This window comes from Salmo salar, chromosome 28 (genome assembly GCF_965601325.2).
Source record: "Salmo salar chromosome 28, fSalSal1, whole genome shotgun sequence".
NCBI lineage: Eukaryota > Metazoa > Chordata > Actinopteri > Salmoniformes > Salmonidae > Salmo > Salmo salar.
Genome location: NC_138318.1, coordinates 13,749,769 through 13,762,820, shown reverse-complemented (window position 1 = coordinate 13,762,820; position 13,052 = coordinate 13,749,769). Strand labels below are relative to the sequence as shown.

The following is a 13,052-nucleotide window of genomic DNA, read 5'->3' as shown; positions in this document are numbered from 1 at the left end:
ACTATCAATCTTAACATAATCACTAGTTAACTACACATGGTTGATGATATTACTAGTTTATTTAGCGTGTCCTGCGTTGCATATAATCGATGCGGTGCCTGTTAATTTCTCATTGAATCACAGCCTACTTCGACAAACGGGTGATGATTTAACAAGCGCATTTGCGAAAAAAGCACTGTCGTTGCACCAATGTACCTAACCATAAACATCAATGCCTTTCTTTAAAATCAATACACAAGTATATATTTTTAAACCTGCATATTTAGTTAATATTGCCTGCTAACATGAATTTCTTATAACTAGGGAAATTGTGTCACTTCTCTTGCATTTCATGCAAGCAGTCAGGGTATATGCATCAGTTTGGGCCGCCTAGCTCATTGCGAACTGTGTGAAGTCCATTTATTCCTAACAAAGGCCGTAATTAATTATGACATAACATTGAAGGTTGTACAATGTAACAGCAATATTTAGACTTAGGGATGCCATCCGTTAGATATAATACAGAACGGTTCCGTATTTCACTGAAAGAATAAATGTTTTGTTTTCGAAATGATAGTTTCCGGATTCGACCATTTTAATGACCAAAGGCTCGTATTTCTGTGTGTTATTATGTTATAATTAAGTCTATGATTTGATAGAGCAGTCTGACTGAGCGATGGTAGGCACCAGCAGGCTCGTAAGCATTCATTCAAACAGCACTTTTGTGCGTTTGCCAGCAGCTCTTCGCAAAGCTTCAAGCATTGTGCTGTTTATGACTTCAAGCCAATCAACTCCCGAGATTAGGCTGGTGTAACCGATGTGAAATGGCTAGCTAGTTAGCGGGGTGCGTGCTAATAGCGTTTCAAACGTCACTCGCTCTGAGACTTGGAGTAGTTGTTCCCCTTGCTCTGCATGGGTAACGTTGCTTTGAGGGTGGCTGTTGTCGATGTGTTCCTGGTTCGAGCCCAGGTAGGAGCGAGGAGAGGGATGGAAGCTATACTGTTACACTGGCAATACTAAAATGCCTATAAGAACATCCAATAGTCAAAGGTATATGAAATATAAATCGTATAGAGAGAAATAGTCTTATAATTCTTATAATAACTACAATCTAAATCTTCTTACCTGGGAATATTGAAGACTCATGTTAAACGGAACCACCAGCTTTCATATGTTCTCATGTTCTGAGCAAGGAACTTAAATGTTAGCTTTTTTACATGGCACATATTGCACTTTTACTTTCTTCTCCAACACTTTGTTTTTGCATTATTTAAACCAAATTGAACATGTTTCATTATTTATTTGAGGCTAAATTGATTTTATTGATGTATTATATTAAGTTAAAATAAGTGTTCATTCAGTATTGTTGTAATTGTCATTATTACAAATAAATAAATAAAATAAAAATCGGCCGATTAATCGGCATCTGCTTTTTTTTGGTTCCTCCAATAATTGGTATCGGCGTTGAAAAATCATAATCGGTTGACCTCTAATCTTAATCACCGTTATAGACTCTACATAAAACATGAGGGCTGATTTAGCGATTGTTCATTAGCCGCCAAGAGGACAGCACAACCGGAACAGAAATTCTTGTACAAAATAACAAATAGATTATTTTATCTGTATCACACTAATGATATTGATCCAGTCTGATCAATTCTGGATCACACACTGATAGGGTTCCATTGATGATCAATGAAACACTGATATATGATCAGGATTAAGGAGAATTGTGGTGACTTTGTCACTTGTAGAAGGCCGGATGTAAACAAACCAAGCTAATAGCAGAGATTTCAGCACCATGGCCAGCGGTCACACTGGTGTTCCAAAGTTCCAACAGTCAGCACCACATGACAGTAGATAGCGACCATCACTCAGGTACTTGTACTGAAGTAACTCTGCACTTGGAGGAGAAAGACAGGAAGGCCTACAGTTTCCTCACCTCAGTGCAAATGAAGGACAGGAAAGTATATTTTTGACTATTGAGAACCCATTCTTCTCAGCCAGACGGTGACAAACCAGGACAGAGGGAAGAGATGCTTTTACTGTGTAACTTTCACATCTGTCTGCTATATTTTCCACCTCCATGGTGGATCTTCCTCCCACCTGCTGTGGTATTCAGTGAAAGTATTTATTAGAGTCTACCTGCCAATCACTGTAGCCAGGGATGCTAAACACTGAAAGACAGCAGGTGGGAGTCAGGTAGATTATACAAGTGTAGTAGAATATAGCACAGGAGACTCTGAGTCAAACACTAGTAAAACCAGTTTCTCCTCCACACACTTCATCGCTCTGCCATGAATTGAAACTAGTCCTGATTGACCTGTCCACTGTCAAGTCATATCTAACTTGAGGGATAGGAAGAAGGAAGGATAATACAAGAATAATATACCCAGCCATATGACAATGTTTAATATCTTAGCAAACTACTTTTGTGCATTTGACAGTTGCGTAAAAGGGATAATGATTACCTGTTGCAGTTCCAAAATCACTCTCTCTTTGCACGGGCTCACTGTCCCTGCAGAGTCCCCATCACCAGCGTCTCGGAGTTAAACTCAAACTGATTCGAGGAGGATGCCGACTTCCCGCAGGAATACAAGCTGGGCGTGCGCTGCTTAAAAGACGAGGTGTAGCGGTAGAAACTCTTGTGTCTGTTCTTCAGGTATTCCCTGTAGTTCTTGGTGAGGAGGGTGTATAGGAAGGGGTTAATGCAGCTGTTGCTGTAGGTGAGACAGGCCACCAGGTAGTTAATACAGGTGTGTGTGTGAGATGCCAGGCTTAACGGTTTGTGCTGGTACAACGGGAACAGTTGCCATATCCAGAACGGCAGGAAACACGCCCAGAACACCAGAACTATAGTGAAAATCATTACCAATACTTTCTGCTTCGGGGAGCGCTTGTTCCTTTTGTTGATGACCGAGTTCTTCTGGGACTCTAAATAAGTCCGGGCTAACTTCGTATACAAATAGCCGATAATCAACCCAGGTGCCATGATGCTCGTGCCAAACAAAACGGTCAGGTAGATCTTATACGCCCGGGGCGCCCATGTGGGCGCGCACATCCTCTTCACCCCCCCGTTGGGCGCGCTCTTGGTGGTCTCTGTGACCATGACCATCATGGGTAAGGTGAGGACCAGGGAGAGCAGCCATACCCCCCAGGCCAGAGCTTTGCGGTAGCTCTTCGAGCGCCGTACCGTGTCAAGGGGCTTGGTGACGGCCAGGTAGCGCTCCGTGCACATCACAGTGAGGGTAAATATGCTGGCGTGCATGGTGAGCAGGTCCAGGCTGAGGAGGATGCGGCATCCCACATCTCCGAAGTACCAGTCCTTGAGGAAGTAGGTGCACACCACGAACGGGATTGTGGAGAGGTACAAGAGGTCCGCTAGCGCTAGGTTAATGATGGAGATGTACATGGAGGTGGCGAAGCGGATAGAATGACACATCACTACTAGAGTGTACACATTCCCCGACACGCCGACTATGTAGACGACCGACAACAAGGTCCCGAAAGTGGAGGTGATAACCAGCTCGTCCACGCTGCTCCCGGAGCCGCTGTTTGGAGCTGGCGGACTGACATTATGGTTAACAGTCTTGTTGTGGTTCATCCCTCTGTCTGTGTGGAGCCTCTCTGGTGTCGTTCCGTTTTTGTTCCGATGTATTGTTTATGGTGAAGAAGAACTAAAAGATGCAGCTAGGGTTAGTTGGTCACTGGTCAGTGAAGCGCACCAGTGCAGGTTGTGTGTTGACTTTAGCGATATCTGTCTGCGCGCGCTGCCGCTGCTCTTCTCCGCTTCTCCTGACGTCAGTCACTGAACTCTTCCCCAGTCACACTCTCATGGATCTTGCATAACATATACAAACATAACACTATATATAGTACATTATATTTAATTAATTCTGAATTTATTCATGAACTCATTAATTTTGAGCTGTGACAAAATAAGTAATATGCCAAACAAGAGGGACTGAGAGAAATAAGAAGGTGCGTTTCTTACATAAATAATTTACTTTGCCTGCAAAAAAATTAACGAAGATTGAGTATGGATTTCCTACAGATTAATATGTTAATTTGGAAATGGTAGAATTCCCGTTATTGCAAGGAAAGAGAGCGGGACACATTTACGCACGTACATTCGGGGTAATTATTAACAGTGACTTGTCTCGATCGTTAATTTGATATCCAGGGTGTCTCTTTACTGAAGATCAGGCTGGCAAACTTAGTAATAGAATCTCATAAAAAGGGTATTGTGATATTCATCTTTCTCACCTGGACCTACACACGCGTAGGTATTAGGAAAAATCAAACGTCCCTGCTTCTGGCACAACAAAAAAAAACTTTCGATTTAATGCCCTTGTATAATCTAAGAGGTGAAAATATATTTTCCATTTCCTCAAAAACGTTTAGACTAATGACGCTATACAGATAATATAATAATATACCACGAACTCGATGTTGTGCATAAATAAGTTGTTGAGGTTTGAGAAATAGTTTAAGTGAGCAATTTACGGAGAAAGTGTGTGCAGATACACCTGTGCTTCTCCAATGGGGCTGTAACTTCTTTATTCCAGTCACAAAGTATAGATTTGATAAATGGTTATTATTACATTTCCAAGTAGTGCCCTCTTTTAAAAGCTCCTTCAGGAAAGGGCGGCAGGCCAGGTGTCTTTAAGGGTAATTGTTCTGATGAGAGGGGGCCATGCTGTCTCCCGGATAGAGAGTGCAATAACAAGTGCATAGGAGGTGTGTGTGTGTGTGTGTGGTGTGTGTGTGTGTGTGTGTGTGTGTGTATGTATGTGTTAAGAGTAAACACACAAGAGAGACTGTGTTATGTGAGATAAAAGATGTCTGCAGATGGGAGGGGAACAGAATAGAGGAAGCATACAGTGCCTTGCAAAAGTATTCATCCCCCTTGGCGTTTTTCCTATTTTGTTGCATTACAACCTGTAATGTAAATTGATTTTTAATTGGATTTCATGTAATGCACATACACAAAATTGTCCAAATTGGTGAAGTGAAATGAAAAAAATGACTGAAATTTTTAAAAGTAGTGCTTGCATATGTATTCACCCTCTTTGCTACGAAGCTCCTAAATAAGATCTGGTGCAGCCAATTACCTTCAGAAGTCACATAATTAGTTAAATAAAGTCCAGCTGTGTGCAATCTAAGTGTCACATGATCTGTCACATGATCTCAGTATATATACACCTGTTCTGAAAGGCCCCAGAGTCTGCAACACCACCAAGCAAGGGGCACCACCAAGCAAGCGGCACCACCAAGCAAGCGGCACCATGAAGACCAAGGAGCTCTCCAAACAGGTCAGGGACAAAGTTGTGGAGAAGTACAGATCAGGGTTGGGTTATATAAAAAAATATCAGAAACTTTGAACATCCCACGGAGCACCATTAAATCCATTATTAAAAAATGGAAAGAATATGGCACAACAACAAACCTGCCAAGAGAGGGCCGCATACCAAAACTCACGGACCAGGCAAAGAGGGCATTAAGCAGAGAGGCAGCAAAGAGACCAAAGATAACCCTGAAAGAGCTGCAAAGTTCCACAGCGGAGATTGGAGTATCTGTCCATAGGACCACTTTATGCGGCACACTGCACAGAGCTGGACTTTACGGAAGAGTGACCAGAAAAAAGACATTTCTTAAAGAAAAAAATAAGCAAACATGTTTGTTGTTTGCCAAAAGGCATGTGGGAGACTCCCCAAATATATGGAAGAAGGTACTCTGGTCAGATGAGAGTAAAATGGAGCATTTCGTCCATCAAGGAAAACACTATGTCTGGTGCAAACTCAACACCTCTCATCACCTCGAGAACATCATCCCCACAGTGAAGCATGGTGGTGGCAGCATCATGCTGTGGGGATGTTTTCATCGGCAGGGACTGGGAAACTGGTCAGAATTGAAGGAATGATGGATGGCGCTAAATACAGGGAAATTCTTGAGGAAAACCTGTTTCAGTCTTCCAGAGATTTGAGACTTTAACGGAGGTTCACCTTCCAGCAGGACAATGACCCTAAGCATACTGCTAAAGCAACACTCAAGTGGTTTAAGGGGAAACATTTAAATGTCTTGAAATGGCCTAGTCAAAGCCCATACCTCCAATTGAGAATCTGTGGTATGACTTAAAGATTGCTGTACACCAGCGGAACCCATCCAACTTGAAGGAGCTGGAGCAGTTTTGCCTTGAAGAATGGGCAAAAATCCCAGTGGCTCGATGTACCAAGTTTATAGAGACACTCCAAGAGACTTGCAACTGTAATTGCTACAAAAGGGGGGGGGGGGGGAGTGAATGATTATGCACGCTCAAGTTTTCCGATTTTTTTGTCTTATTACTTGTTTGTTTCACAATAAAACATATTTTGCATCTTCAAAGTGGCAGGCATGTTGTGTAAATCAAATGATAACCCCCCCCCCAAAAAAAAATCTGTTTTAATTCCAGGTTGTAAGGAAACAAAATAGGAAAGATGCCAAGGGGGTGAATACTTTCATAAGCCACTGTATCATTAAATACAGAAGTTTCTGTGTCACTGTTAATGTGTCATGATGTCTGTCCCAGTCACACAGAGTAGAGAGACAGTGAGGAGGACATCGCCCTGTGAGATGAACTTACTTCAAGGCAGGGACTGGAGAGATCTCACTCACTCACTCACTCACTCACTCACTCACTCACTCACTCACTCACTCACTCACTCACTCACTCACTCACTCACTCACTCACTCACTCACTCACTCACTCACTCACTCACATGTATTTGACCCCCTCTCAATCAGAAAGATTTCTGGCTCCCAGGTGTCTTTTATACAGGTAACGAGCTGAGATTAGGAGCACACTGTTAAAGGGAGTGCTCCTAACCGCAGCTTGTTAACTGTAAAAAAGACATCTGTCCACAGAAGCAATCAATCAATCAGATTCCAAACTCTCCACCATGGCCAAGACCAAAGAGCTCTCCAAGGATGTCAGGGACAAGATTGTAGACCTACACAAGGCTGGAATGGGCTACAAGACCATCGCCAAGCAGCTTGGTGAGAAGGTGACAACATATGGTGCGATTATTCGCAAATGGAAGAAACACAAAAGAACTGTCCAATATCCCTCAGCCTGGGGCTCCATGCAAGATCTCACCTCGTGGGGTTGCAATGATCATGAGAATGGTGAGGAATCAGCCCAGAACTACACAGGAGGATCTTGTCAATGATCTCAAGGCAGCTGGAACCATAGTCACCAAGAAAACAATTGGTAACACACTACGCCATGAAGGACTGAAATCCTGCAGCACCCGCAAGGTCCCCCTGCTCAAGAATACATATACATGCCTGTCTGAAGTTTGCCAATGAACATCTGAATAATTCAGAGGACAACTAGTGAAAGTGTTGTGGTCAGATGAGACCAAAATGGAGCTCTTTGGCATCAACTCAACTCGCTGTGTTTGGAGGAGGAGGAATGCTGCCTATGACCCCAAGAACACCATCTCCACCGTCAAACATGGAGGTGGAAACATTATGCTTTGGGGGTGTTTTTCTGCTAAGGGGACAGGACAACTTCACCGCATCAAAGGGACAATGGACGGGGCCATGTACCGTCAAATCTTGGGTGAGAACCTTCCCTCAGCCAGGGCATTGAAAATGGGTCGTTGGATGGGTATTCCAGCATGACAATGACCCAAAACACACGGCCAAGGCAACAAAGGAGTGGCTCAAGAAGAAGCACATTAAGGTCCTGGAGTGGCCTAGCCAGTCTCCAGACCTTAATCCCATAGAAAATCTGTGGAGGGAGCTGAAGGTTCGAGTTGCCAAACGTCAGCCTCGAAACCTTAATGACTTGGAGAAGATCTGCAAAGAGGAGTGGGACAAAATCCCTCCTGAGATGTGTGCAAACCTGGTGGCTAGCTACAAGAAACGTCTGACCTCTGTGATTGCCAACAAGGGTTTTGCCAACAAGTACTAAGTCATGTTTTGCAGAGGGCTCAAATACTTATTTCCCTCATTAAAATGCTAATAATTTTATAACATTTTTGACATGCGGTTTTCAGGATTATTTTGTTGTTATTCTGTCTCTCACTGTTCAATTAAACCTACCATTGAAATTATAGACTGATCATTTCTTTGTAAGTGGGCAAACGTACAAAATCAGCAGGGGATCAAATACTTTTTTCCCCCAACTATATATATATATATATATTAAAAAATGGTGTGTATAGACAGAGTGGACAGTATATGAATAGGAAAGTTGTGTACAGCAGTAGTTATATTGCATGAGCCATGACTAGAATACAGTATACAGTGCATTTGGAAAGTATTCAGACCCATTAACATTTTCCACATTTTGTTACGTTACAGCCCTATTCTAAAATTGATTAAATCCATTTTTTTCTCATTGATCTACACACAATATCCCATAATGACAAAGCAAAAACAGTTTTTTATAAAAACAGAAATAGCTTATTTACATAAGTATTCAGACCCTTTGCTATGAGACTCGAAATTGAGTTCAGGTGCACCCTGTTTCCATTGATCATCCTTGAGATGTTTCTACAACTTGATTGGAGTCCACCTGTGGTAAATTCAATCGATTGGATATGATTTGGAAAGGCACACACCTGTCTACTGTATATAATTTTTAGCCATTTACCAGTAGGTGCCCTTGTTTGCTAGGCATTGGAAATCCCCCGTGGTCTTTGTGGTTGAATCTGTGTTTAAAATTCACTGCTCGACTGAGGGACCTTACAGATAATTGTATGTATAGGATACAGCGAGTCATTCAACAATCATGCTAAACACTATTATTGCACAAATATTGAGTCCTTGCAATTTATTATGTGACTTGTTTAGCACATTTTTACTCCTGAACTTATTTAGGCTTGCTATAACAAATCATAATAAAATTAAATAATTCCATTCCCAACCCCCAAGACCCCCCCCCCCCCCAGCACCAATCCCCTAATGCACCAACAACCAACAAAATGAACAAAAGAGAAAAAAGACAAAGGAAAACAGAAAACAACAAAGGAAAAAACAAAAGACATCAAGGACAACAAAAATCACAACAGCAAGGCCAACTGAATATGTTTGAGTGCATGTACAGTATGGCAGTATTTACATGTGTGTGTGTGTCCGTGTATGAGCACGTGTGTGCATTTGAATGAGAGTGTGTGTATATGCATGTGTACACGGGCACAAACACCTGCGCGGCATCAGCCTCAGGCAAGCAGGCATTAGCTGTAACAACAGTTTCATTCAAACTAACTTCTTTTGTGTTTATTTTGAATTTATTTTTTACTTTTATCTTTGACCGTCATTCTATCCCCCGCCAAGCAACTCCACTCCCACTTGTCTCCAGTTCTACATCCAATTCTCTGACATGACAGTGCATGTCAGAGCAAATACCAAGCCATGAGTTCATAAGAATTGTCTGTAGAGCTGTGTCGAGGCACAGATCTGGGGAAGGGTACCAAAATAATTCAGCAGCACTGGAGGTCCCCAAGAACACAGTGGCCTCCATCATTCTTAAATGGAAGAAGTTTGGAACCACCAAGACTCTTCCTAGTGCTGAGGTCGAGGGATTAGGGCCTTGGTCAGGGAGGTGACCAAGAACCTGATGGCCACTCTGACAGAGCTCTAGAGTTCCTCTGTGGAGATTGGAGAACCTTCCAGAAGGACAACCATCTTTGCAGCACTCTACTAATCAGGCCTTTATGGTAGTGGCCAGACGGAGCCACTTCTCAGTAAAAGGCACATGACAGCCCTCTTAGAGTCTGCCAAAAGAAACCTAAAGGACTCTCAGACCATGAGAAACAGGATTCTGTGGTCTGATGAAAGCAAGTTTGAACTGTTTGGCCTGAATGTCAAGCGTCATGTCTGGAGGAAACCTGGCACCATCCTTACGGTGAAGCATGGAAGGGGCAGCATCATGCAGTGGGGATGTTTTTCAGTGGCAGGGACTGGGAGACTAGTCAGAAGACTAGTCAGCGCTCAGTGTATACTAGTCAGCGGGAAGTGTATAAACTGGGCAGTATAATAAGAGTTTGGTAGCAGCAGTGATGTGCGTGTAACATGAGTGTATATGTATGTGTGTGTGTCTCTGTGGGTGTGTGCATAAGTTAGTGCACGTGTGCTAAGGTGTGGAGAATCAGAGCAGGTGGTCAGTCCAGTTCAAGTGTTCAGCAATCTGATGGCTTGTAGATAGAGACTGTCTCTGAGCCTGTTGGTATCAGACCTCATGCTACGATACCGTCTGCCCGACGGTAAGGGAGAGAACAGCTAGAGGCTGTGGTGTGTGTGGTCCTTGATGATGCTGTGTGCCTTCCTCAGACACCGTTTCGAGTAGATGTCCCAGATGGGTGGGTGCACGGTCCCAGTACATTTTCACCACCCGCTGGAGGGCTTCGCGTTTGTTTACGGAGCAATTCCCGTACCAGGCTGTGAATCAAACGGTCAGGATGTTCTTGATGATGCAGCGGTAGTATTTGGCGAGGACCCAGGGCGGAATGACACATTTCTTCAGCCGCCTTAGGAAGTAGAGACACTATTGTGCCCTCTTGACAAGAGTGGTGGTGTTATTGGTCCATGACAAGTCCTCAGGGATGTGGACTCTGAGGTACTTAAAAGTCGTGACATTCTCTATTGCAGTCCCGTTGATGTGGATTCCTGAAGTCAACAATCAACCCCTTTGTTTTGCTGACGTTGAGGGCGCGATTGTTGTCATGACACCACAATGCCAATTCACAAGGCATTATTCCACAATAGTCAGTCCTTTGCATACTGTAACAGAGATACATTTTGGCCCCTCAGAGGATGAAGGGCTGACTAGTCCATGGGCATTGTCATTAGTTCCTGGACCATTTGCCATGCAGCTCCAGGTGTCAGAGAGCACATAATTTAGGGCTGAGCCTACAAATCCCCTCTGGACAGAAGCTGTACATGGACAGCCTGTGTCCAATATAGGAAGAAACAGCCCGTACCATAAGAGAGTTCCTTCTTGAGTCTTCAGTCCAGCTAATGGAACCCAACTTCTAGTTCTTGGTCCCATGACATCAGGAGTGTCTTCCAGGGAGCGTTGACAATGTGCTTTTGACATGCAAATGTCGCTAGGTACACATTCCTTCAACCAAGCTCAACAAAACATCATTATTTGTTAACGGCAGGAAGATCAGTTCTCAACACTTGATGAAACATTATTATAGTCAAGAGTTACTAGTCACTGTTTGACTTTGTATGTTAGTCAGATTGGCTGGTCTGATCAATGGTATCCTCAACGTTTACCAAGTATGAATCAGATGGATTTAAAATTGAATAAAAGGCCATGAAATGCATAGTTAAAGTTACACTCTATCATAAGTATTAGATTGTACTTTTCTTTGAGAAAGACAGAAAGTTAAATTGAAAAAGCCTCTCCCCTCTGGGAGGAAGTTTGCCTTGAAAATATGAATATTCATGAAAACCATATTCATGAAAACAAATCACCCCACGATCAATTCTTGAGTTTAAATGAATAGAAACAGAACATAATACTAACACATCATGTTAAAAGCAAAAGCAATTAAATGTTCTCTAAAACAGTTAAATAACATTAAAGGTAGTGACATGTCTATGTGTCCCACCCTGATCTGTTTCACCTGTCTTGTGCTTGTCTCCACCCCCCACCAGGTGTCTCCTATTTTTCCCCATTATCCCCTGTGTATTTATACCTGTGTTTTCTGTTTGTCTGTTGGCAGTTTGTCTAGTTATGTCAGGTCTTACCAGTGTGTTTCCCTGTACTCAAGTTTTGTTTTCTAGTCTTCCCGATTTTGCTCTTTCTGCCTGTCCTGACCCTGACCCTGACCCTGAGCTCGCCTGCCGTTCTGTCCATGATTGACTCTACCTTGGATTACGAACCTCTACCTGCCCTCGACCTGCCCCTTTGTTATAATAAATATTCTGAGAATCATACTATCCGCCTCCTGTGTCAGACTGGGTCATATCCTCAGTCGTGATATACCTATTATACACTGAGTGTACAAAACTTTCCATGACATAGACTTACCAGGTGAAAGCTATGATATTTTCTTTATGTTTTTTGTTAAATCCACTTCAATCAGTGTAGATGAAGGGGAAGAGACCAGTTGAAGAACAATGTGTAAGCCTTGAGACAATTGAGAGAGACATGGATTGTGTATGTGTGCCTTTCAACTGGGTAAGGTAGTAGGTTTGAGTGTGTTAAGAACTTGGAGTTCGCTGCTGGGTTTTTCACGCTCAACAGTTTCCAGTGCCCCAACGAACTGAGGCGGTACTGAGGGCAAAAGGGGGTACAACTCAATATTAGGAAGGTGCTCCTAATGTTTTTTACAGTCAGTGTATATGATCTGTAATTTTCTGATTCCCTATCAGTTCTGCATGTAGCTGGCTGTTCAGGAATATTGAGGAGCAGTGACTTGTACACTGTTCTGTGGCAGAGCATGCTTTGCACTCCCCCTCTGTGTTCTCATCCAGGCTACTCACGTGTCCACACGTGTTGTTATTGGTGCGTATCGAACATTTTCTTTTCATCTTCCTATGCTCCTAGAGTTGTCAGATGTATTTCTCTTACGCATGGTTTGTGGGCATTGTATTGTATTTATTCATCTAGATGTTGAAATGAGACGAGTCAGACAGAGAGTCAAGGTTACCTAAGTGTTTTTTGTTGTTGTGTTCTTTGAAGTTGTTGACGTAGCTAAAAGGCTTACTATATGACGTGAATACCTGCTCATCAAACATCTCATTCCAAAATCATGGGCATTATTATGGAGTTGGTCTCCCTTTGCTGCTATAACAGCCTCCACTGTTCTGGTAAGGCTTTCTACTAGATGTTGGAACATTGCTGTGGGGACTTGCTTACATTTAGCCACAAGAGCATTAGTGAGGTCGAGCACTGATGTTGGACAATTAGGCCTGGCTTGCACTCAACGTTCCAATTCATCCCCAAGGTGTTCGATGGGGTTGAGGTCAGGGCTCTATGCAGGCCAATCAAGTTCTTCCACACTGATCTCGACAAACCATTAATGTATGGACCTCCCTTTGTGTACAGGGGCATTCATGCTGAAACAGGA

General features: G+C 43.0%; 1 protein-coding gene across 1 annotated transcript; it reads right to left on the bottom strand.

The window, feature by feature from the left end:
* Positions 1-2,460: 2,460 nt before the first annotated feature.
* LOC106589234 (urotensin-2 receptor) lies at positions 2,461-3,724 on the bottom strand. The gene has a single exon (XM_014178958.3). It carries the CDS (start codon positions 3,581-3,583, stop codon positions 2,489-2,491), a length of 1,095 nt encoding a protein of 364 aa, XP_014034433.1. The 5' UTR covers positions 3,584-3,724; the 3' UTR covers positions 2,461-2,488.
* Positions 3,725-13,052: the final 9,328 nt, after the last annotated feature.

Bases quoted from the DNA above. Each gene is read 5' to 3' on its own strand.
- LOC106589234 (XM_014178958.3), bottom strand. From the start codon at position 3,583: ATGAACCACAACAAGACTGTTAACCATAATGTCAGTCCGCCAGCTCCA.